Here is a 26,520-nt window from a genome sequence, read left to right on the forward strand (position 1 = left end):
CCCATGTGGTCCGGGTGACACCATACTTGAGAACAGCCACATTTGACAAGAACAGTGTTGTCAGCAGGCAGGCCAATATGCATGTTAGTTAAAGCTTTTAAAAATGTCTTAATCAAAGATTTTATTGATTTTTTTTTCTTGATGTATCAACCATGAAATAAGATTGAGCACACTTGCGTGTGTCTCATTTTGCCTGATGTGATGTGACTGCTCCCTGGGACACGGGTGAAATTTCCCTACGGGTTCCTACATACATTGCTCCACTGCCTCGGTCACAGAAGCATAGAATCATTCAGGTTGGAAAAGACCTCCAAGATCAAGTCCAAGCACCAACCTAGCACGTTCATTTTCTGTGGCCACTCATCAGACTCTGTTTGGGTCTATGTATATCTATTTCTGTATGTTTGTGCTACACGCAGGCTTTGTCTGGCTCTAGCTCCTCAGACACGCCACAGCCACACAAGTCCTCAGCTTCACTTGGTCTCCCAGAAGTAAAGCCCGTGACCCAGCTGCTGCACGCCCCAAGGCACTGCTAAGCACCACGAGACTTCCCAGCAGCTTTGGCAGGAGCACCTGAATATGACAGTAAAGGTCTGAAATGTTTTGCAAAATAACTTATAGAAAGGACAGAGTTTATTTGCAGGGAAAGCAGAGTCACCTTTAATCCAAAATACAGACAGAAACTGTGTGGAGATCTCTCCGTCCAGCATCCTCAGCACTACGGAAGACCCTTACGGTTCTCTTCAGCAATTTCAGTCACTTTTGCTGTTGCAGGCATACTGCCTTAAATACTGCCATTTCAGGCATGCTGCTCCTGAATACTCTGCTTAGCTTGTTCAAATTGAACACTCAAAAGGTTCCTTTAAATGAAAAAATATGCTCCTTTATGTTCTCTGAACCTCACAATGTCTACAATGACCAAGTAATCTTCCCTGCTCTCTAACTCCTAAGTTTTAACTAGTGATTTCCATTCTTCAGCTAGGGATTTTTCATAGCCTTAAACTACCACGAAGGCCAACTGGGAGAAATGCATTTGCTTCACCTTGGTCGATCTTCTTAGCCTATTCATTACTGTATAAGGGTAAAGCCATTCCTCAAACTGTTTGAGATTGTTAGATGCTTTGAGAGAGTGGCTTGGTACTGTCACATTCCCACTACTGTTTTTTAAAGGAATAATAATAAATAATGAAACAGAAAAACTTGAATTAACAGGTAATTGAAGATTGTTTCAAGATGATGAGTTTCACTGGCTTAGTTCTAGGCCGGAAGAGCAATAATACAACTCAGAATTTTCAAAGATGGGGATATAAATCTAACCTTAAAACTGAACAATTTTAAAACAGTGATGTAATTTTTATTCTTCCAAATTATTAGTTTCACTACTATTTCTAAAGCAAGGCAGGTGACGAGGTGCATAAATGTGAGTTTGAAGATTTCCACCAGATGATTTTACCATCTGTGAGTAACTAAGACATTACAGATACACCAGCCCTTTACATTTGACAGCACCCACTACTTTTGTATAGAAGGCATTCAACACAGCAGCAGTATGAAAACAAGTTCCCATATTAGCCTTCAAGAGAGAGGGTTAAAAAATAAAGCTGAAAATGCAAAGAATAGAGAAGAACTGAAAACACTGATATTTTCTAACACAGTACTTAAAAAAGAATGCCGTGATTTTTTCCCCTGCATTAGCTATGGAGAAAAGAGAAGGGAGGGTAAAATTTCTTTTGTTTTTTTTCTCTGTATATAGATTCAATTTTACATCGTTCAATCATGCCTGCTCTTTGTGATCAGAACTATGATTTATAGCTAGCCACTAACTGCTGAATAGAACAGATGAGACATGATTCTGGTGATTTTTCTGACTAGGGACAGTTAGCTATGAATATGACACAAAAAGAAAAAGGTTTGTTAGACTTTGAAAAAAAATAATTTTGTATTGAAGTAAATATATGTTGTATATATTTTGAATATATGTGTACATATTAATTCATTAAGTAAAATAATTAAACCCTCGTTTCCTGCAGGAAGCATAATATGTAAATATTTCTTAAGAAAAAAAAAAGTAACAGTGTTTAAAGCATTTATTTGTCTACCCAAAAGTGTAAAATAGTGTTCTATCTTGGCTTCCTGAAACTATGAAATAATGGCAAAAAAGAGCCCTCCGAAGCAAAGCTATAAATCCCTGAGAAATTGTGAAATTCAGTAGGGTAAGGACCTGGCTGTAATGAAATAAGTTCTTGCAAGTTGAACTTTGCGAAAGTAGGAAAACTGTATATTCTCTCCTGTATTTTGTAAAGAGATGCCTTGATAACTCTACCAGTCTCAGCGGTCTCCTGATCACATCGCTTGGTTTTAGGAGAACAGCTCAGCAGAACCACCCTCATGCTGGAGTGAGATTGTTTTAAACACCAGGCAGAAGTACGCTGGACACCTTGCTGAAACTGCAAATGTCAACACTTTACAGGTTCTGATCCCAGATTAAAAAAAAAAATAAAAGGCTGCTACATTAAAATACCCCAAGGAAGGGTCCTTAATAGAAACTTAATAGAATGCTTGCTTTTGTGTTTTAGTCTGCAAGCATACAGAGAAAACCATTACAATGAGTGAAGGAATTAAATGTTTGACTAACCTAGAGAAGCAGAAAACAGAAACAATTACAATGAATGGGCTTGTGTGAACAAAGAAAAACAGGATGAAAAATAACTCTATTTCTAACTGTCATATACTTTTCTCTTAGCTGAATTCCATTCTCTCACTCCCCTCCCTACGCAGAAGCATGTATTTACGTGTCCTACGTGCGCACTGCAAAACAAAAGCATTGGCCATATGGGCAACCTCATGCGTTACCCACACGGATGCTTGCAGCCTGTCTTTAGTTTGCAGCTGAGAGATTTTTGTTGGCAGGGAAGCCGACAGGAAGAGGGGAAAAAGGCACCAAGAGGTGTCTCACAAAGGGAGGCAAGGTTAACTTAGGGATGCTAATTCTCTGTCACAACAGGCACCGCGTTGGAGCCAAGGCAGTCGCTCCCAGCCTCCTCCCTGCTCATGTGCCATTACCAGAGTCTCCTGCTGCCTCTCCTCAGTTCTTACCTTGCCAGCTAATCTTAACCTTACATCTTTTTCTGTTATTACCAGGAAGATGGCTGTGGGCTACTGGCAGTTGTACCTAGCAGCAATGCAAATCATCACTGTAAGTCGAGCATCATGATTTTATCTTGCATTATTTGGTATGTTTTCTTAGGTGGTTTGAGATGACAGCAAAAAAATGACATTTGTGCAATACAGTGGATGCAATGCAGTCATTAAAGACACACACCTAACACAACTTTCCCTGTAGGGTCAGGTAACAAGAAGAAAGTTAATATTCTCTCTTCAATTTTAGTGGATTTAAGGATATTACTTCTTGCAGATCGAATCCCTCTGGTAGCTGGCTACAGCCTAGTCATTTCTCAGAAAAGGGAAAAAAAAACTTTCCTTGAAGATGTGTATGTGAAAAGCTACAACAGCAGAAGGCAGTATAAATAAAATCCTTTGGCAGTACAACTAGGTGGTACAGACATGCTGCTGGTAGATCTCAACAACTGCTCACTGCTAACTTTCAACTCTGAGGTGGCTATGACCTCAGAAGAAAGCCATGACTATCTTGAATTGCTGCTGCAAGTTATGCACAAAACTTTAAACAGAAAACCCCTGTGAGAAAGAGAGCTCGTGGCCACCTTTGTAGTGCCGTTGTTTGGTGTTGTATGTGTGCTACAATGCTGAGAACAGGAGCAGGGAACTGGAACTCATCTCAGGTTGCAGCCTGATTTCACAAGGTAAGTTATCTGCCTAAGATACAAGGAGCACACCTGGCATCTTTTGACATGGCTATACTGTTAGGAAGCAAAAGACACTGTATAAATGAGCCTAAGTTCCACCATCGGATTACAAGACTATCAGGCTACAGAGGGGACCAGACGTACAACCACCTCTTTTTCCAAAGAGTGCTTCATGGATTTTAAAAGTCATCATGCCCTCTAAAAGTTTCTCTGGTCTGGCTCTGTATAACAAAGAACAGATACGCTATCCTTTTATTCCTGTGATGATTCAGTAAACAGCATTTGACAGAAACACTACTGCCAAATCTACTGAAAAGTGAAGAGATTATGGTAAATAAATTTCTGAGGGTTAAAACTGCTGCTGATGGCAACAGTGATCCACCTAAGCTATTTCAAGTACACTCTTCCCCAATACTTAACTGGTTCCAGAGGGACTGCTATCTTATGGTCTAGGAGATTTATTATTTTTCAGAAAACATGGTTGAAAAAGAAAATTAAAGAGTTAGTGAAATTGGAGGATTAGTGCTTAAACTTGGGCTCTCATTAAAAAGAACCAGTAAAAATGTAATTTAGGTTAAGAAGAAATAAATTAAGAGTCTATTCTGGGCCCCATTCTTCCGTATTCGATTATCCATGTTTACACAGAAACAATTAAAATCAATGCTTTGATGCTCTGTGTATTCATGGATACTTCATTGTCCTATCTTTTAAATTGTAACAATTCTCCAATCTCTTCTGGAAATCAACTTTTCTACTATATATATTTTAACTATTACTAGTAAAATAGCACTGAGGTAATAACTCATTATGAGAAGCATTTCCTGGTGACTTAGTGGAATTGCATTTGAGAAGTTCGGGGTTTATTTAACCCTTCTGTTTTGGACCACAGAAAATCACATTCTCAAATATATACATACATCTCCTGTATTTAACTTATCTGAGACCTGAGCTTGTGGTTTAAATACTCATTATTAAAATAAAACTGCTAGTATGCAAATGTGCATTTCTGAATCAAATCATCTTATCTGAATAGAGAATTAACCATTAAATGTTTCTCATTCAGAGGGTAACTCTCCAGCAAATATCACAAAAGAAGATTAAGCTGACTTAGATTAACTTTGAAAATCCTTGGATTTATACATACGTGCAGTTTCCAGCACATTAGTATTATTTTTAAATGTCAAAAATACATCATGTGAAACAAATTAATTGTGCATGATGGAAAGCAGATTTACAAATTTACAGTTAAGTGCTCTCAAAATGCTATCTATCTGCCTTTCCTTGGTTTCCTCTTAAATCCTCAACTTTTAATTATTTGTGCTTCTGAGTAATAAAAATCAATAGTTCTACACAATTCATATTTCAAATTCTATAGCTTTACCTACGGGAACCTCGTTTTGTATCAGAATGACACAAGTCACCAAAAGCTTGTATTTCTTTTTTTGCATGCGCGTGACTGTCATCCATGTTAAGGAGAGATGTGAATATATGTGTTCTGAAATGGGGAACAAAAAGGACAAATTATCCTTGGCACAAAGCTGATGACTTCAGTAATTTGTCACTTTTTTTTAATTTTCTCTGTGATAACATCATCAGAAGAGTCCAACTAAAGCTTCGGGATGGAATTAAGCAAATTGTTTACTAACAATCACATTAAGAGGTTAATCCTTTTTTCATTAGTTACACAAATGTCTCCCGGACATCAGCATGTAACTGAAGTGTGTAGAATCCAGCATATGGATATTATTTACAAAAACAGATCTTTCCTCTTCAACATTATCTATAGACAGAGAGTATACACTTACTACACACACACACACAAAAAAAAAAAAAAACAGCATCCCGTGTTCTTTCTGATCATTAACATTCTCATCTTGCAACCTGCTGCAAATGGTGAATCCCACACCCACCCAGGGGCTTGTCACAGGCTCCATCCACTTCACCAAGCTTCAGGAGCAAGCCCCTTCTGGAGCACAAGCAGAAGAATGTACACGTATTAGTTGTGTTTACCACTTTGTTCTATGCAGGATAAATTCAGGTAGGTTACAATGATTATTTTATTGCTACCATCTCCAAAAATTTTTTTCAGCCTGACAGACCAGAGGGAACGGTAGGAACAGCTGCTCTCACAGAGCTGTCTCTCAAAAATTCCCTGACTTTGAACACAGCTTCTGATCAGTTGCATGTTTCTGAAGTAAACACGATTGGAAATTTAAGATATTTCTCCTCTACGCCCCACAAAGGTGGCCTAGTGTTAAGAACACCACTACTTTTTGGAAGACATTTCCGTGTCCACGTAGTGCCAGCCATGAAGGTGCAGCTCTCTGAAAGAAAGGCAGCGCCGGAGGGCCGCTGTGCCTGGTGCACGCAGACGATGCAATGAACTTTGATTCATTTCCATCCCCTGCGACCACGCTCAGTTCCAACATCCACATCATCGCGAGCTGCTTCAGGCCCGAGGACAGAGCCCTGTCCCTCAGTGCGCGGCCGGCTGAACCCGAGCCACCTCGTGAGGCAGAGCTCCCCTTGCCACAGCGAACCCTGGCACCTCTTCCAGTTCAAGCTTCTACTGCCAGAGGTGTTTAAGTTGTACGTCAGCATTTAACTTTTCAAACTGTCTATTTTTGCATCCCTGACTGAAATGAAAGATGACATTCGGGTTGGGACTTCCTCTTATTCTTGCTACAGAGCTCCAGAAGACACAACCGAAATGCATACTTGGCTAAAAAAACCTCTTAAACTGCTCGGATCTTCAGAAAACATCCTTATACATAAAACATCAATCGCTGGCGCAATCTGCTCACCTTAAACCATCCCTTCATATAAATACATTAGAAAAAAATATCAAATAAATGTTTACAAACTGATGTAAAACAAAAAAAAATACATTTTGGTCTGTGACCAGAATTGTCAATTGTTTCTCGTCCTACACATAACAGGCCCCCCTTTTTTTTCCTCCCTTGGAAGAATGAATTTGGTTATTTATATGTCATCAGCTGGCATACCAAATAGAGTAATATTAGACTTAAAGTGTGTGGCACTTGCAGAAATATTTTTCTGCTTTAACATGCTAGGCTGAAGAGCAGTACAAGAAATTTCTATGACAGATAGAAATGCTTTGTTGAAAGCCATGCAGGGAGCAGCATAACCGCTTAACACTGTTTTGAAGGGCTTAACCGCAGCGTAAAAGATACTTGGCCTTATGTTGCACCTCTGCCAAGGAGTGTATTTCACACTTTATAACTCTGATTTTCTCTTCCTGTTGAGTATGCTACGTATTTTTCTCCAAAGATAATATACAGAAATTTCTATTCAAAACAATTTCTATTATATGCAAATAAATGGGCACCGATGGGAAAAAATCCCTATTTATGTAGGTTTTGAGAATGAAAAGAGAAATGACAAGATGAGAGAAGGAAGGAAGAGCACCCTAGCAAACAACAATGCATACTAACAGTCAAACATCATCTTGTATCACATTTCATAGAGTACATCTACCACTGCTATCAGCTGATGGCGATACCAAGTCTGTTCGAATTCTTATTCATTGTCACTAAACATGGTGTTTTATAAAGGATTTTCTGGAAGTTATGGGACACCTACTCCACTAGAAAAATATCTGTTTGAATTGTTAAAAAGACAACAGAGATTAGCTATGTGTTACAGCTCAAGAGCAAGAAGTCTCTCTAGTTGCCTAGGATATATTTGAAAACAAGAGAAATTTGGTTGTCAACAGCCAATAGCTATGACCTTGTTGTGAAACTTCACAGGGATTAAAATATCAGCACTGGATATTCAGTCTATTCAAATTTCTTCTTTCATCCTTAATCACATGAAGAAGTGAAACCATCAGTGGCATGAATGGTGGCTGTATAAGGAAAAATGTAGCGGGACCTGGATTATTAATAAGTCCCCCTTCACATGAAAAGATATTTCCATGCTCTTAATCATGAGATGGTCGTTGCACAGGCTAATTGTATAATATCTTCAAAAGCAAGAAGAACAATCAAGAATTACTCTTTTAAAGCTACTGTTTCCATGGTCTTATGGAGAAAGGAAGAGAGACTGAAGTTTCACATCACTCCAAGTAAATAAATGGTCAGTTTCCTGTCAGAGCAGATTTTCATCTTGGAAGGAAGAGCACGGGTAAAATTTTATGTAAAACCAGCTTTATGAAAAATTTGCCAGACTTTTAGCAAAACAAAAAAGTTCCGATGGTGAACATCCGTTAAGCCTTACTAGCACGATGCCTGCTACAAACTGCATGCCTTCATAGGGCCACTCCTAAAACAAGCCCCAAGGGAAGCACAGAAACCTATTCCTCCCAACATATATCTGGGAGCACAGTGGCATTTACAGAAAATGCTTCCATCAGGCTGTGCTAATGCACCCTTCACGTGCTTCACACCCACAATGAGCTTCCTATAGCTGTGCAGCACGACAGGCATTGCGAGGAGAGGCACAGGCAGCGCTGCTGGCCCAACACAGAGAAAAACGAGGCACAAGGTGCGACAAGTGGTACACAGTTAAAAAATAAAAAAAATAGTATGGGCATTTTTAAGCATTTTCCTTTTGGTTTGGACTGCCTGTTTTGTTTTTTAAATGGAGGCAAATTAAACTGGGAGCATAATTTAAAATACATAACCTTGAACATAAAATGAAAAAAAAATCCCGACCTTACTCTTTTCCTTTGTCATTTTATGAAACACAGCATTGTAGCTGTTCATCTCAACACGGAACCAAGTAAAGCTTTCAAAGTTTCTATCATCATCCCTGAATTGGCCTAAAATATTCCCACAGTGAGCTCTGATGGGCACTGGGGATTACTGATGGGGTGCTTCCTTACCGACAGCATGCTTCCAATATTGCATATGTCTCATATGCTAAAAAGACAGGAAGGGTGCGCTTTTTTTTTTTTTTTTTTTTCCTTTTTAAGTAAGAGACTTATGTGGCTGTTAGAAGATGCCTGGCAGAAGGCTCTTCCCCCTCACAAAGCTCTCAACCACTGGGCCTGTGTGCCCGCAGTGGCCCCCACGTGTAGCTCCACGGCTCTATGTTTCCACACTGCAGCAGTTGCTGATTCCTTCCCCTCCTCCCAGCAGAGCACCACGCAAAGGTCAGGCAAAAGCCTTGGAGATTAAATTGTAAGTGATTAAAATTTCCATTATTTTGTGAACTTGTTCCACATATTAAAAAGCCCTAATGGAACTTGCACACATTTGTGCAGGTAGAAAGGCACATGATGACAGGAATTAAGGAAATTAATTCCTGCGCTTTGGACTGAAGTAATCTTCCAGAATGTAATTGGCTTTCAATCATTCACACACAACATGCCCTTCACCTTTAAATGGTAATTCATTTTACCATACAGATTTTGAATTCCGTTTGTGTCAGGCTTTAGGAAAGCTCCATCACCATACTGGAACACAGTACATGTTTTGTCCAGGAGCAGACTACGTCAGAGCGTAACTTGGATTTCTGATGTATGCATCCATACGGTGTTTCACCATTTCTGCGCCCCTTAGCAGGAGGAAATGCAAACACTCCCTGACCAGAGATCAAGCAGCTATTCAAGGCTCCGCAATGCAAGGTTATTAGTGCTGCCGCTCATGGAATGCTCTTTATTTTTCCGCTGCGCTGCGCTCTCTGTGGGACACGGCAAAGTGGTTACAAGTCTACAAGACTCTCCTGGGCTATGCCTAGATCACAGCAGAGCTGCGCAAAGCACAGTGACAGTAAACATAGCCACGTCTGCTTTAATAAAAGCAAAAGAAATGTGCAAAATCTCACTACATAGCACTTTCCTTCTTCCACAGCTGTGAGAGAAAGACTACAGAGGAAGTATCTGGAAGCACTAGGGTTGGAGTTGCTTCTGGAGTATCAGCCCACCCACTCCAGTTGACGTAGCAGCAACCTGTTACGGGTGATGAAGTACACCTCACTGACGAAACAGCCCTCTCAGGCCAGGTGCAGTATTTAAATCTCTTTCTCCTTGCCTGTATTTTCCTTTTGCACGTCACATTGGCACCCCTGCCAAATGGTTAGGCATATCCAGGACACAGCAGACAACATATATATATTTAAATTGGGACTGATTTGCATTTTTTGTGTACTGTGGATTTTTTAAAGCGGTGTTTTTGTGATGAAGAGGAATGTGTAATTCTGAAATAGTAATACTTGCCTCAGAAAAGCCAGGTTTGCTAATGGATTGCCATCTGTTCAGCCCTTTGCCAGGAAATAGATTTGTCCTGCTTACTGAAAACAGTATTAGGGTGAAACTGTAGATTACACAGTGGATTTCTGAGCAGTTTAATTTAAAGTGCATGCTAGCACTTTGTTATTTCAGTAAGAATAATTTTAGATTCTCCTTTTCTACTGATGTTTGAATTTAAGCCGTCTAGCAAACTGTATTTAGAGTACTTTGGATGTTAGGAAAACGCTGTTCACCAAGAGGGTGGTTGGGCACCAGGACAGGATCTCCAGGGAAGTGGTCACGGCACCGAGCCTGCTGGAGTCCAAGAAGTGTTTGGACAATGCTTTTGGACATAGGGTCTGATTTTCGGGTGGTCCTGTGTGGAGCCAGAGGTTGGACTAGTTGCTCCTTGTGGGTCCCTTCCAGTTTAGGATATTCTGTGATTCTATGATATTTTGTGGGCTGTTTTGCTCTCAGTTGAGTTCCAGGAAAGCTGCCCACATCACCTTTATCATGCTGAAAAACTGTGCTCATCAGGCTTCTTTTGCATAAGATTTACAGAATGCACTCTCTATCTTGCTTTGAAGCACATCTTAACCCTCTAGAAAGAATATGTTAAAAAAACAAAGCAAAAAAGAAACAAACAACATGCCTAAATCATGCGTTCAAATCTAGAAGATCTAACTTCACATGCTGGGAGCCTCTCAGAGCTCCTCAATGCAAGTCAGGAAGAAAAATACATCAGCAACTTAAAATGCTGGTTTGGGAACTGTTTGACCTCTTTAGCTCACAGAGCCCAAGAAGCAAAACAACTCAGACATCAGGTAAGTTATTCACCCCGGCAACCCACAGAAACCCAGCGGCTGAGCCTTGCTAGGAGCACAAACGCGCTGCGAGGGAGAGGTTCAATTTCTACATCCCGCAGGCGAAAGCCGAATTTAAACCCAACTTCCAGACTCCGGCACCCCTTCGGCAAGGCTGCCGACACCAACTCAAAGCACCCGGCGGGGTGACAGGTCTCCGCAAAGCAGCACCCCGGCACCGGGAGCCACCTCCCGCAGCAGCCAGGCCGGGCTCGGGGCCAGGCGGCGGGGGCGAGCCGGGCGGAGGCGGCGGCGGCACGGCCGCGGAGCCCCAGCCCGGGGGCTGCCAGCCCTGCCGGTGGCCGGTCAGCCGCTCGCCGCCGGCGGACAAAGTTTTCTCGTCCGCCTCGCAGCCCCTCCTCCCGCCCGCCGCGGGGCCGTGCCGAGCCGCGCCGAGCCGCGCTTACCTCTGTCCAGCGTGAGCGGCTGCACGGCGGCCAGCGTCGCCATGTCTGCGGCGGGGCTGGAGCCCGAGTGACGCGCGGCTCCGGCAGCGGCGTGGGGCGCGGGGAAAGGCGGGGAGGAGGCTGGCAGGGAGAGGGGGCGGAGGAGGAGGGTGGCTCCGTGGGAGGAGGAGGAGGAGGAGGAGGTGGAGGAGGAGGAGGAAGAGGAGGAGGAGGCGGACAGGGTGCCCAGGGGAGCGCGGCTGGCTGTAGCCGGGGCGCCGCGATGCTGCGGGCGCAAGGCGGCCCGGCGGGGCCCCGCGCGGGCTGCCGGCATGGCTGCGCCGCCGGGCCCGGGGCTGCCGGGGGGCTGCCGCCGCGCCGGGCTCGCCTCGGGGCTTAGTGCCGGGGCCCTGCGGGCCGGGGGCGGTGGAGGGGCGGGCCGGCTCTGGCCCCGCCGCCCGGGGGTGCCGCAGCGGAGGGAGGGAGGGAGCGGGACGAGGACGGGGCCGGGGCCGGGCAGCTCCGCAGCGCCACGGGGTGGGCAGGACGGGCCCGGCCGGCCTCGCCTGGGGCTGGGGGCGAGGAGCCTGGCTGCCTGTCAGGAAAGCGGGGGGGACGTGGCTTGGCAGGGCGCTGCGGTGGTTGCCGCCTTCCCCTCTGTGGACAGCTGTGCAGAGAAATGGCTGGGTGAAAGCTGTTCCTTCTCCGACTGCTACCCTGTGCAGTACCGGCATTTCTGGTTTTGCCCAAGAAGAGCTGAAACTGGGGGAATGTTACGGGGGAGCATGGTGCTCTCTTCCTTCCCCATACCCACTGGGGAGCTGGCAAAACAGGACGAGAAAGTACAGCAGCGGCAGGCTGCACCTCAGTAAAAGCCTTAACTGCAAGGGTATTTAAACACTGGTATAGATAATTAGGGAAGCTGTGGAAATTCCGCCATTAAAAGTTTTAAGAGGAGATTGAAAATGCATTCAGCGGTTTTAAAACTAAAGAAGCTTAAATAATAAATACGAGCCACCCACTTCTGATGAACTCAAATCAGCACAAATTTCTCTAATTAGTAAACAATAAACAGTAGACCATTCAGATATCTTGACAAGAAAATGTTTCATCTGGCTAAAACACTGAAGTCGAGAAATCAGTTCCTGGTGAGCAGTCAGTTTTTAAAACTGAAATTAACGTAAAGATTTTTATTATGCAGATTTTATGTACTTGCAGAGCAGCTGGATTGGCATAAAGCGTAACAGCGCCTCTAAAGTAGTCACATTACTGTATATTGGATTCAGGCCTGAGCAGGGAAGAAGTACGCATTTGGAGCTATAACAACCTAATGTGACAACTCTCAAACTATTATGACACTTTAAAAAATCTACTACAGATATTAAAGTATGTTTAAATAATAGCAAAAGCATGGCGCCTAGTTAATGAGCCAATTGGGTTGTTTTTCATATAGGACTTCGTAAGCCTCAGGCTTGCTCTTTTAAACTGCCATATTGCGAACCGACATCTTGAAGCAAAGTGCAGTTATGACAATAACTTTTCTATTAATATCTGTGTAATGTTAATGCCAAATATATACCTTCTCAGAAATACCCAACTTTAGAAATTGCAATGTTTGGGATTGAGCTGGGTGCCTGTGGAAAGCAATAAGCTTATTCTGACTTTATCCTTTTTTATCTACCGCTGGTCAGATTTCATGTGCTCTGCCACAGGGGCTAATTGGCACTTGGAGGAGAGACTTGAATGTGAGTATTATCTGCACTCAAGGAAGATGAAAAGCAGCATTTGCTGAAATTAAACATTTCCTAATCAGCATAGCTGCACAGCTAATGCTCAAGGACATTAAAGAATTAGCCGAAGAATACTTTAAGCAACTGAACTGGGGAAAATTTCAGAAATTGTCCAGCAGAATTCTTCTGCTGCAGAAGGGGAGGTGGAATGAAGCAGGGATCTGTGAAATGGCTCTTGCTTTCCAGTGTCAATTCCCAGTAGAAATAGTGGACTCTAACAGCGCAAGTTAGCAAAGAGAAGTGGCACCACTTTCTTAGGAGGTGGATCGTTTTAAAAGAAGCAACGGGTGTGCCTCCCAGCCTGCTATTCCTTGGGCTACACTGGACCTTTTAATTCAGTAACGTGTGATGTTTACTGAACCAACGAAACTAGACTGAATTAACAGAAACTAGGTCATATGGACTGCAAACTGGCTTAGTGCCAGATTTTCAACATGTAGTCAGCAGTCAGATGCCAGAAAACAAGACTATTTCTAATAGGATGCTTGCAGACTTTGTCAATTTAGTATTTTATTCAAAGATCTAAAATGCACATGTAGAGGCCTTGGTCGCTATGCTTTTAGATGACACAAGTTTTGTTTTGTTTTTAAAAAAAGAATCACCATGAAAGTGAGTAAATATTAAAAGAAGTTGTCCTTGAAAGAAGGAATCTCTGTTCTTCAAGATTTTCCAACCTGACTGGGCAAGGACCTGGGCAACCTGCTTTTGCTGCAAAGTTAGCCCTGCTTTGAGCAAGGTCTTTGGAAAAGACCTTCAAGATCATCTGGTCCAACCATCACCGTACTACCAATGTCACCTACTAAACCATGTCCCTAAGCACCATGTCCAGCGTTTCCTTGAACACCCCCAGGGACGGTTATTGTATGATTTTGTAATCAAGTATCCAAATTGCTGGTAAGAATTATCTGAATAACTGTACTGAATTATTACATTCCCAAAGTAGTGTGTTTTAATGCCGCTGCGAGCAAGTAATGAAGAATGCAATGGGTACTTGCAGGACTGGAGATTGTCTTGGGGAGGGGTGTTCTCACGTAGCAGTCTCAACATACGTTCTTGGTGCAATGTTGCCTAGAGGCTCGTGTGATCCTTGAAAATATACAAAAAGGAGTGGCACATAGAACTAGGGAAATGATCTTCCCTGTGTACATAGCACTGAGAAACCAACTTTCTGGAATGCTGTGTCCAGACCTGGTGTTTGTCTTTCAAGGTGGGAAATCAACTTTGACATGAGATTTAAGGAACTCAGTCCAAGCTTACTGAAGAAAAGGGTAAGAATGAACTAAATCACTGTGTGTAGGTAGGCCAATGTATATGGAAGAGGCGTAATGGTGGAGGGTTTTATAGCCTTAAAATTTATTGTCTTATGACATAAGGTGGCCCCATGGCTGGAGGTTTAACAAATTCAACCTTGAATAAGATGTACTATTCTGGCAGTAAGGATAACATAGGGACCAATTACTCACTGTTGCTCGTAATCTGAACAAAATTAGATGTCTTTCTAAAAGGCTTGCTTTGATCTAACTTCTAAAGAAAAGTAGAATGGCTGAGGTATTCAGGAGGTTAGATGAGATAATGATAGTGATCTATTACTCTCAGGACTTTTACGACCTTTTGGCTTCCCTCATGAGTTGGTGTTGCAAGGGCCAGAAAATTATTTCTACACAGCACGGTGCAATGGAACGTGGCAAAAAAAAACCAACACAGCTCCAAATAGGTTCGCTGGCTGCCTGAGTAGCACGTCTCCACCTGTCCTAAACTTTGTGTGGGATAATTAACTCCCTGGAACTAAGATGCTGCTGCACAACTGGAATACTGCAGTAAATGCAGCTATTTGCTTCAATGCCAGAGCCACCTCTAACAGGCAGAATCCCTGCTTTCTGGTGGCTACAGAGGTTTGTGGCAAGAGGCTGTACCGCACTGGCATAGTTAAATCTGTTCGGGTTCTACAGCACTGTATTATGCCTTTTAGCCAAATTCTAGATGTTAGTCACTGGACTAAATGTCTTGTCATGACTGAATTTCACCTTGGGTACTTGCATTTGGGTTCCTGCCTACCTCTCCCATAAAATTTCAGCTTGCTGCAGGACTCTTCACATCCAAGTTTACATTGGAAAGTTCGTTGGGCGGCTGCTTTATTTCACCAGAGGCTACAAAATGGATTATTTTTATTATATAATATAGTTTTATCCTGCTTATGCCCCTTTTTCTTAAAGCAATATGTTATTCCATCTCTTGTATCGACTTGACAGCACTGGGGAATGCTGCACACTCTATTTGCAGGATGATCAGCTGTATCAGGCATTCCCCCATCAAACACAGTTTGATTATATTTGCATATTGCATGAAACTCCGGATTATTTCAGTGAAGATCCCAGGTACAACAAGCTTTCAAAATTATAGATCATGCCTTAGGACTGAGTAACAACACACAAATGCAATTGCAATAGCAATAGCCTTTTCTCTTTTTTGTGCTGACCAATGGTTTCACTTGCACCTTGCACTTCAGTACAACTAAAAGCAGATTCCAGTAGTGTTGTAATATGGACTGTGAATTCTCAAAAGACTGAGGATTTTTTTCATCATTCAAATTTGCTTTTTGAGTGGCATTTTGTTTCTATGGAGGAAAGAATCCTTCCTTTTTTAAAACCCATCAGTTATTTCCATGCAGTTTCCATGGCAGAACTTGCTATATGAGACGTCTAATGGTTTAACAGCAGTTTGTTTATTGGGCAAAGAACTGCATAAGTTTCCCATAAGAAGTGTAATTTAGTGCTTTCTGAGAATTATAAGCGTTACTCACGCGTACATTCTAATATCATGTAATGGATTACTTTTTGTAGATAACACAGTGGCTGTTTTCCCTAACACCAAAACTAATCTGGCCTTTAAAAACACTTCTTTACCTTTCTTTTTTTCTTTTTCAGTTTTTGTTTAAGACTCAACTCCAGTTGACAACAGGGATAACAGGATCAAGGTTTGCTGAAAGATTCTGTTTGGACTCCGCTGAAATTCAGATGCAGGGTCTACTCCTCAGTCCAGTAAGTTTCAACATGGGGTCTATAGCAGCCTGTAAGTCTACGTACTCTCTAAAAATAACTGCTGCAAAAGAAGAGCAAGCCTGCTGGGCAGGGCCCACCCCTTCTTTTAGGCCTGGAGGCAGTTTAAAAGCACCTACAAATCAAACCTTTTATCCTTGATCACCTTTGGATATCCTTGGTATCTGAAACTTGAATCTCGTTCCCTTTGTTACCGTGACTTATTGTGGCTGCTTTAAGGACTGAGTCTCTATGTGAAGTTTTGTCTGTACTGAGGCCCTTTGAGAAGAGGGCAAATTGCCCTCTATAAGGCCACAAGTATCTTCAGCTGGCTAATTCAATGCCAGTTCAGGTTTCATCTACAAGCACCATATCTGTAGCGTCAGCATATCGACAATACGTGAATGCACACAGATCATAGCTAGTGTTTTTAGTTATCTGAAGAAATGAACAAAAGCATTATCCACCTACCTTCTTTGTCCAGTGTATTAATATGTACGTTGAGTTGAATTTTTGGATCAACATGATTTATTTTAGAAGAACTCTATTAATGAAAAGAAAAAAGAGGAAAAATGCAGACCTTTCTGTGGAAACATGTTTATTGATTATGCTTTACTGGGTTTCTCACTGTTTACATCAAAAGATTTCTATACAGAATAAAGGAGGAGAAATATAGTGTAGTCATGAAACAGACAAACTTGACCTTAAAGGATGTTAAAACAGCAGAACATATTTTAAATTGTTCCAGAATTATCAGTGATGAACTAATATGCAGTGACTATGCAGTGGTGCATAGTCAAATGCGTAGGCATAGAGGAAAAAAAAAGTGCAAGGGCAAATCATGATTCCATAAAATTGCGGCAGCTAATTAATTTGGGGGTGTGAACAGTGCAACAGATAACACTGGCTATCAACCTTATGTTTACTGAAGCTGTTAGCCCTGTGTTCATTTTCAGGTGAGATCAGTGACATTATGATATGCATCTGAAAATGGGTGGGACCTTGATTACAAGGAGTTATTGTAATTAACTCTGATTTTAGTATACTCTGTAAGTATCTTTTTGAGCCCTAAATATTAAAATATGATTGAAAAGCCCTTTTGAAATCTAAAGTGCATTTTCAAATTTTAATTAGGAAGTTGAGAAAAGCAAGCTGTTTACTAAGCTGATGTGTTTACTAAGCTAACATGAGACATATTAGGTTGAAGTTAAGCTTGAGTCTGATCTGAAATCATCAATGACATGATGGAGCTACACAGATAACCAGGTTTGTCAGTCTGAGCATCACAAAGCAGAAACAAGCCACTGAAGAATAAAAAACTTCACCATTTGGAGAAATGGTGTGACTGAAATGAAACTCAGCAGTATTTCTGTTTTAGGCCTGCTTATTTAAAAAAAATAAGTTAAAAAAATACTTTTCAAAAGGTGGGTTATGATGGTACTGAAGCTTTCCCCTGCTTTTTTATTGACATGCTCACAATAAATGCACTGATGTGGGCCTGAATATGAGGACTGCTTAATGATTGTTGTTGTAAGTAATACTTTGTCTTCAGAAGGAGAGAGAGACAATGGGAAATATGATTAAGTTGTCTTGGGCTAAGAAGCAGTTTAATAGTTGTCACCGCATCTCCAATCAACATCACTTCAGGGCTGATCCGCATGACATTGCGAACAATTAAATCACATCTGGTCACTGCAATGCAATCACTCTCACTTGCCAAGTTATTCTGTTTCCTTGTGCATCCCAGTGGCAAAACCAGCTTCAGGGTACGTGTGCAAATGCTGGTGTGTCTGTGCATAGTCCCAGTATTTTAGTAAACTTTCTTTTCTACATGCAGTGTGAAGTCATGTTTCCCGAGCTGGAGAGTCTGCAGAACTAATCCTGCAAGCATCTGGGCATAGTCTCTCTGCTGTCGTGGTAAACTTACTTGCTTCAGTGCAGTTAACTTATGAGAACAAGTGACTGAGTCAATTCAGAATCTAATTAAATGGCGTATACAATATTTACTTCATGGAAGGCCTTCAGGGAAACCTGAAATGTACAGATTAAAGGTTCCTGGCTGATTTCTGGATAACTTATTTTTAATAGTCAGAGGAACATTTCCTCTTGGCACTACAGGAACAGCATTTTCCAACACATGCTGTTGTCCATCTGCTCAGAGCCCTCAGATGACACCACTCTGGTAAATTTGCTCTTCATTCACATTTAGAGCCATCAAATTTGCCTTCAAGTTGACCCATGTTCCATTCCAGGCCAGAGAACAAATTCTCATTTTTTTCCACGCTAATGACTGCAGCACTGTCAACACTTTATATCTAACTTTTTCTTTAAATAGACAGATAACAGCTGGGATTAGCTGCAGGGATTAACACCAGGTCACAGGGGTCTTGTGACCTGCTTTGTCCCTGGCCACAGATGATGATCAATGCCCCCTGAAGCAGCACTCCAGTGCCATTAACAGCTATCATCAAGCAACCATGAGCCTCCAATTTTTCTCTAAGACTGTGTTAGTTTCTGCGGTGACAGTCAGGACCATCTCATCTAGTCAGTGACTCCAGTGAGCTTGTAAGCACAGAGAGTTCTCTCTGTTCATGCTGGAGCTCTGTTCTCTGGTGCCATCTCCCAGTGTTGGCACCAGAAACCATTTCTCGTTGCATCCCTTTGCTTAGTCAGACAAATTCCCTTATGGAAATGTAGTTACTTGTGCTCTACTAGCAGCCCTTGGAGACAGTGGCTGTGATCATAGTGACCACTGTACAGCTGCCAGATTGTGCCTGACAATAATTCATGTGAAGGAACCCCAGACTGCACCCTGCGTATGCCTCCCCCAAGAACAAACTCAGTGTGTCAGCGATTCACAGGCCTCTTTAGCATCTTTCCAATAATGCCCTTCTGCTGAAATACACTGTGGGGCTAGATTGTGGACACTCGCTGTGTAGAGGTCTGTGAGACAAGCCAGTCACTCCCAGCCAACTGGGTGATTCTTACTTGAGTTGGGGAGCTGCAGTGGACTCAGTGGACTCAAGTGCAGGCCTAGGGACAGACCTGGCTTTACCTCATGGTCTGATCACTACAGTAGTACAGGAAAGTGGACCATAAGATTATCCCTAACCAAGACCTTCTGCTTTGTCAGAGATGGAGGTGGCAGGGTAGAGGAGAGAAGTTATGAGAGAGAAATAATGTCCTGGTTTGATTCTGCTCTGCCTATTTTTGTTGAATCCAGCTTTGTGCTTTGACTTACATAATCCTTTTTTATAACAATGATTGACCCAATCTGCTGCCCTCCAGTGAGTACTGGATATACTGTAGTGCAACACTGAAATGGGGCAGAATGAAACCCTATTTACAATGACATGCATCTGGAAGACAATTGGACCACCTACAGCTTATTACTGCAATCTTGCTGTTGTCCTGTGAGCTCCTCTTTTCATCACCTTATGATATCTCATGCGCTGGGAAAGAAGGAAGAATGTGAGAAGTCTGGGTAATGAGAAGACGTTTGGGTTCGGCAGCTCTACCTCCTGTCTGAAAGCCAGCCCTTCCAGACCCAGTTCTGCCTTGCCAGCTGGGGAGAGTCCTCCAACCTTCGCTACCAGCCCAGGTTACTAACCGGCATGGAGCATGAGCCCTGTACAATGTCCGTGATTTACCAAGACTGAAATAATAAATGTTGCAGAATGCAGTGTACTTTACAGGGTCGAATGTCTCTGTGTTGCACTCCCCAGTGCTGTGTGAAACCTGCATGGGCAGCTAGGACTTTATTTGATTATGCATGACTAAGATAATGTCCTTGGATTTCAGTCGCAACACTGGACAGTCCAAAAACTAAGCAAGAACAATAGCAAGAGAAGGGCACTGCTATCAGCAGGCTGTGGGATGGGAATTTGCTCAACTTGTCATTTTTTTCTTTTGCTCTCTGTCCTCAAAAGGTCTCAATTTTGCAGTTTTTTTTTTTTCCTCTTCTTTGTGTTTTTTTTTTCTCCTCCTGAAATGAGGCTGAAGAGACTATTTTGAGCTTGAGTTTTCTGGCAGCAAGAAGGGAAACTCTTCATCTCACAGATGTGCCAGTGAGAGATTTAAAGTCTGTTTTCTTTTTTCCCTCTAGAGATACCTGTGGGTTCTTATTACCCCTGTGAAAGAAAAGCTGTGTCTGTTTTCCTTGCTTGTGAGAGATTTAGGAACTCTCTTTATGTAAAACTGCTGAACCTGGCTGTACACCTGGGTATTTCCAGGAAAAAGAACTATTATTATGAACAGATAACAATTTCAGAAGAGCAGAGGACTTCAGGATCTTGGTTCAGATTCATCTTCTGGTATGGGGATTAAAGCCGGGAGGTGTGGAGCTGGAAGGATTTCCTCTCTGTATCCAGACCTTACAAAACCATCCCCCATCAATTACGTGTGCTTTACATTTTCACTCAGTGCAGCTTCTAAAGGAGAAGCTTTTCCCACAGCAGGGCCGATAATGTACAAGCAGAGCTGGCTTCAGTCACAAGCAACGTGGGGAGCAACACGCAGAGAGCATCGCAGCGCGTCGCTACCCCAGGGCTGCCCTCCTGAGCTCCGCTGCCAGGCCGGAGGTGAGCGCTCCCTGCATGCAGGGAACACCGCCTCATGGCAAGAGACAGCAGTGCTGGGGGGGCTCTGCCTGCCCGTGGCTTTGGTACACGACAAAGTGCTGTCTGCTGGCAGGGTAGATAGACCCTTCCTGCATTTAGGAGCAGGAGGAGGTGTGGGCATCACCACCTACCCGCAGCCCCCGGAAATGTTCCTGGCCCCTTGGACCTGTGCTGGGCCCCTCCACTTCCACAGCTGCTGCTCTGCTGTAAAACTGAATTTTGTTGCAACGCTGAGGGCCGGAGACACCAAAATTCAAACGTTTTCAGCTGTCAGCAAGCTCTGCGCTGAAAGTAAGGGGTTCATCTAGTGTACCATGGTATGGTCAGGCTGTAGGGCTGTATGCACAAGGGGGCAGAGCTGAGCTGCAGCGGGACTCCTTGCTTGTGGTTCTCACTAGGAACATCCTAATATTAAAGGAGAATGTCTACAAGGTTTTGGGAGAGCCCTCAGGGGTAATGAAGCAAGCAGAATAGCTCTGTTACAGGCCACAGAGGCTCCTCAGCCAGTACCCAGCTGCAGAGCCTGAGAAGCAGTAATAGCCTCTTTGCGCTATGAGATTCCACCTTTTCGTTTCCTGGGAGCATAATGCTCAAAATAGATGTGCTGACTGGCCTTGCCCTCTAAATGGGACTCCCACCGGGAAGGAAAGGAGCTATTAGCTTTCTCCTGTTTCTGCTGAACCACCTTTCAGGGCTGAGGAGTAAGATGGTTTACGGTTGCTCTTGGTGTTTGATACAAGGTTTGATAAAACAGGTATGAAACTTGAAACATTTGGAGGCTGGAAAGTAGTTATGGCCCAAAAAGTCTGGCAATAACCAGTGAGCTTAAAAATAAATGCTTTTTATTAAAAAAGCCATTAAGCATTTTTTTTTTTTTTTTGGTCACAATAAATATCACCTGGCTAGTTCTGTCAGGTCTGACAACTTGACACAGTAAGACTGTATCATTGCAGACAGACTCTAAAAGCTTGATTCCCTCCCCCAGTTTCATGATAGTCATGCTATTATTCCTTGCTCCCCCCTTCCCTTTCTGTTAAAATACCATATTTGAGGTACCAAGAGGTCCCAACACTACAGCTCTTCATGCCTGTGTTAGTATTTCTGATAACGGCTTAAGGGTATTTACATCCATGAATCAACTACAGTGTATTCAATAGAGTATTTAAGTGAATTTTGTACTGTGAGACTGGCATGCTAGGGGACTTTGTTAATAATAATGCAGAAAATGCTTTTTAATTGTGTTTCTATGGTATTCAAACCTTGAGAAATGGTCTAAAACCAGTTTCACTGATACGTACAGGAACAGAGTCTCTGCATATATGTGTAATCACCCAATGAACTGCAGTGAAGCATGAAGGCTATTTTAGGATACAGTGCTGCAAGATATTGAGCTGTGCTAATTCCCTGGAAAGTTGAGCAGAGGAATACTTCTGTGGAAAAGTCCCAGGCTTTTGACTTTGCTTTATTCAAAGCCACTCCCCTGTGCCACCATGCAAATACAGATGACATGGAGTGCAGCTAAAGACAACACAACAGGCATTATTTTACAGGCTAGCTAAACAAAACAGCATTGTGGACAAGCTAAGAACAGTCAAGCATTATGCTGAGCATAGCAAGCACTCTCTGAGATAATTTAGCAGTTGCATTCATTAGTTTATAGGGCTGTCATTATTGTAACAGGTTAGATTGTCAACACAAGGACAGCAGAAGAACTGAGGAAATCCAAGGAAATGGGCAAAGCAGAGAGACATGTTTTGCCAACTGGTGGCTCAGTAAATATTTCAATACAGAGATGGTCGGCTCTCTAGGGCAAAGCTGAACTGCAGGTGTTCAGAGCCTCCTGGATGAGGCCTCCATCACCAGCTGTTAGATATTTTAAAGAAATTACCTCATTTTTAACTAACCCCTAAGCAAAATGTAACTGGCACTGGAATGCATTTTAGCTTTGTGTCACTGAGAATTTAAAAAAGAGAAAAATTATTGTTTTGTTCATACCAAAATGATTGTTTTGGAGCCAGTTTCAGTCACGCTTCAGCTATCTTAAAAATGGGAATGTAAATGTTTCTACCAGTGCAGTCTTGGGACACTACAGGCATTAAACTGCATTCATCAGGACTTGGGTTCAGTCATATAGAGCCCCATAAACAAAGATGGGCATGTTCCAGATGTTAGGTGTAGCAATTTAAAAGGGAAAGGGATCCTACCCCCATTTCTATGAACACTACTTTCCTAATATAAATGAAGCAATTTCAGAGAGTGGGATTATGAGTCAGCTACAAAGCTGGCCTTGTTTAGACATGTACAGAATATAAATATCATAAAGCTTTAGAGAACAGATGGTGAGAGATTTCAGAAATGATGAACAACTGCTTTCTCCTTTGGACTGGTCAGTTTTAGGTACAGGTTGCATGTGTTTGTGACCTTCTGTTTGCTCATGCTATTTTTTTTCTTCTGAGCGATCTTTGGGGATCAAGAAACACTGAATGAATCAAAAAGGATTCTTTGGGTGCAGACAGACTTAAAAAATGACAGGAGAGATCATCAATAGTGGATGATGTTTTACAGGAAGCAAGTTGTTCAGAACGATTCCCTCTGTACACTGCAGAGCTCAAGCTTTAGCCAACTGCTGTAACATTTGAGGTTGTCAGATTTTGGGAAGCATCAAGATATATGAATCGTACTGCTGTCTTCACATAGCTTATGGAAAGTAAGGAAAGTCTATGTGAACTCCTATGTGTTTTATGCTGTCAGCAGTCTGACTAGGTTCCAAAAATGTGGGACAGATTGGGGCAAAATTGAGCAAAGACTTAGGGAACTGTGTGGATGGGAGCTCTGAAAATAAAAGGATCGTTCCAAAAGGATCCAAGTCATTTCTGAAGCTTCCCAGGGAAAAAAGAGAAGCATCTTGTGACCTGTCACAGTAAAAAAAAAAAAAAAAAAAAAAAAACAAATCAAGGAAATCCTTGTGGGGCTTTCTGTAATTATCTTTGAACTGTCTATTAGCAACATATGTGTGTTCATAATTGCAGGCAATAGCAGACTGATTGGGGATATGCACCTTTAAAACATATTTTGTGTTTGTCACCTGCTATCAGAGGATGATGTCATCTTACATGTGGCTTGTGACAACAGCGACACGAATTGGAGTATTTTCTTTCATGCCCTGCTCTTCTCTCACAGGCAAGAGAGGTTCATCATAATTAGAAAACTAAGTCACTGCTCTCACTAACCACTCACGGGATTAGAAAAGACACCAACAAAGACATCAGTTATTTAACTGTAATTTACTTGATTGTGTCCAGAATAGCTGGCTATAAAGAAAATGCCATTTATTTTTCAGTAGTGCACAGAATAATTTATGCATTGCAAAGTATGTGAACTGCAACGATAATTTAGCATAAATATGCAGCATTTGAGGAGCCAGGAATCCCAGGGAAGGAACAAACTCTTTCTCCTTACCTTTCACTGCCTGTAATCAGCTCTCCTTGCTGGGCAAGTGCTGCTATTCTTGGTGATTGGCAGAGTAGGCTGTGAAGCTGACTGTCAGCAAAATGACGCAAATTATGTTATCACCTCTCTTTTTCTTACAGACCCCTTCATAGTTTATCTCTTAGTTTTTAATGTTATTAGGTCTGATGTTTTTCTTCTCTACAGTTCCTGAAGGAAAAGGTACGTTTTCTTCAGTACTTGTTACTTTGGCACAGTGTATAACACCTTCCTCCTTAATATAGGTGTATATATATACAAATATTTTTACACATTAAAATGAGCAACAAAAGTTATTATTTTGAATTTGAAAATGGCAGCTCTACTTTCTTCCTGTAACTCTGTGGCAGTGCATTGATGCAATTCATCTTTCTTCCAGCCACTCACCCCTTTGCAATCTCAGACTGTCTCAATCTGTTCCCAATCTGTTCCATCTGAGTTACAGAATAGGTGGCTTGAAGTCCCACCAGTTTGTTACACTCAAAATCTTGTCATGGGAAAAATGAAGGACCGCATAGGCAAAGCCAAGAAGAACTTATGGTTAATCTAATTGAAGTCCTAACAGTCTCATCAGTCTCATCAGCAAGGTATCAGCATCCCAAGTCTTTTCCTAGGATAAATATGATGCTAACGGCATATCATATCAGATGTTAATGGCATCTTTCTCCTAACTCCTGGGCTTGTTTTTGTAGTTGCTAACACATGCTACACCTTGTTTTACTTCATTGATCTGCAATGTGTTATTACATCTGGATTTGCTATATATGTTGTGTTACATATGCTCGATATGCATGTGTTTTGTTAAGCCTAACACCGGTTTTGTGCAGCTCCCAAGGCTGCACTCCTTAGATAAACAGAAATTGACTGTTGGTGAGTTGTTTATAGCCCTGTGACTCCAGTGTTAACCTGTGCTGTCATCTCACTCTTGCACTCTTCCATGCTACATTGTTTTAGTATAAAAAGCAGTTTACACCATGTGTGTTTCACTTCACGGCTGTGTAAATCCTAGGGAAAACTAAGAGAATAGTAGCCACCTGGTTATTCAATAGTTGCTGCTACAAAAACAAAGTAAACCATAGGTCCATACAGGCCTGGACAAGACAAGACAAAGCCTCACAAGACCTGAGGTCTGTGTTGGTAGCTTAGTGTGATGCCTTCTGGTCGGCTACAAGCAGGGACATCCCATATTTTCTGGACTGTAAGGCTGCAGATCTGTAGCAGGAGGTCGAGAACAGAGTAATTAGAATGTCATGTCCTACTCCAGGAAGTTAAAAGTTGTATTTGAGCACCGTGAAATGCTCAAAGTCCCAGCTCTGTTGAACCTCGCAGGTGCCCAAGCCTCTGCTGGTCACCCTGACATCAGCCACAAGTGTGCTGGTACTGCATTGCTTCTTAGAACACATCTTAGGCTGAACAAGTCTACCAGGTCAGGTGTGGGCTGGCCTCTCACCTTTAGGGGTTCAGCTGTGCACGTATTTTGAGTATATCTACCAGGCTGAGTGTTGGGCCAAATACAGGTGAGAATGTGCAGTTTGGGATTTGGGGAGGACGGATTGTATAGATCTCTCTGTGTTAAAATATTGGATACCCAGTTCCTGCATAATTTTAAGTCTTGTTTAATCTGCCATTTTTAAAACTCTTCCCTTATTGTGGAAGTTTTTAATAACAAAGATCACAGCTATTCAAAAATGCCAAGATAAATAAATGTTATATATGTGTATATGTATTTACACATATATAACAACTTGATCTCTTCCACAATGGATTGTGTTATTATTTCATAGTTTAATGCAGATCTTGTATGGGGTTTAAAATAGAAGGTCAGTGGCCATGGTTGTGCAGATAGCAACTAGTAAAGCAAACTTGTCTAGTAAAGCGAAGGTCTGGAATTGGTTCTAATTTTCTTCCAGATGCCATGCTTATTTCACTAATATATATACATGATCAATAAGTTGCTAGTACTGAACTATTTCATTTTTTACTGCTTGGTAACTTTTCCTCAGTTTTCAATATGATTTACTTTGGGGATCAAAGTTATTGGAAATAGAAGCTTGGTAGATTTATCTCCTCTATGCTCACTGAATATAGGTCCCTCTAAGTCCTGACCCACAGGACTAGTTCTTCAGTTCTTGTTAGAAGGGAACAAAATGTCATTTCCTTATTGGTCCTATTTATATTATTTCCTCATAACAAGTAGCTGTATTAATTATTGTGGTGTTTTTAGTCTTGGGTATTTCAGATGAAAGCTTCATTGAGCTTCCATTATCAAAGTATTTAATTTTTAAAACTGAGGGAACTTGAAATATAAAACCTCTGTGTGCTGT

The 26,520-nt window shown here is 42.0% G+C and overlaps 2 protein-coding genes across 4 annotated transcripts in view; one reads left to right on the forward strand and one right to left on the reverse strand.

Annotated features, from left to right (window-relative positions):
* The window catches only part of LIN7A (lin-7 homolog A, crumbs cell polarity complex component), a 49,399-nt gene extending 36,942 nt beyond the window's left edge, over positions 1 to 12,457 (reverse strand). The window contains exon 1 of one of the 2 annotated variants that reach the window (XM_083815207.1): positions 11,288 to 12,457. In XM_083815207.1, the coding sequence (XP_083671333.1) occupies positions 11,288 to 11,600 (313 nt within the window). In that variant the 5' untranslated portion in view covers positions 11,601 to 12,457. The remainder of the gene's footprint in view (positions 1 to 11,287) is intronic. The other variant, XM_083815208.1, reaches the window with a different exon arrangement.
* LOC310888503 (uncharacterized protein) overlaps positions 2,057 to 26,520 on the forward strand; it is a 59,650-nt gene continuing 35,186 nt past the window's right edge. For both annotated transcript variants that reach the window (XM_083815241.1, XM_083815242.1), the window contains exons 1-2: positions 2,057 to 10,841; positions 15,981 to 16,094. In XM_083815241.1, the coding sequence (XP_083671367.1) occupies positions 10,677 to 10,841; positions 15,981 to 16,094 (279 nt within the window). In that variant the 5' untranslated portion in view covers positions 2,057 to 10,676. The remainder of the gene's footprint in view (positions 10,842 to 15,980; positions 16,095 to 26,520) is intronic.

Source organism: Anser anser (assembly GCF_964211835.1).
Source record: "Anser anser genome assembly, chromosome: 1".
In the NCBI taxonomy this organism is placed as follows: domain Eukaryota; kingdom Metazoa; phylum Chordata; class Aves; order Anseriformes; family Anatidae; genus Anser; species Anser anser.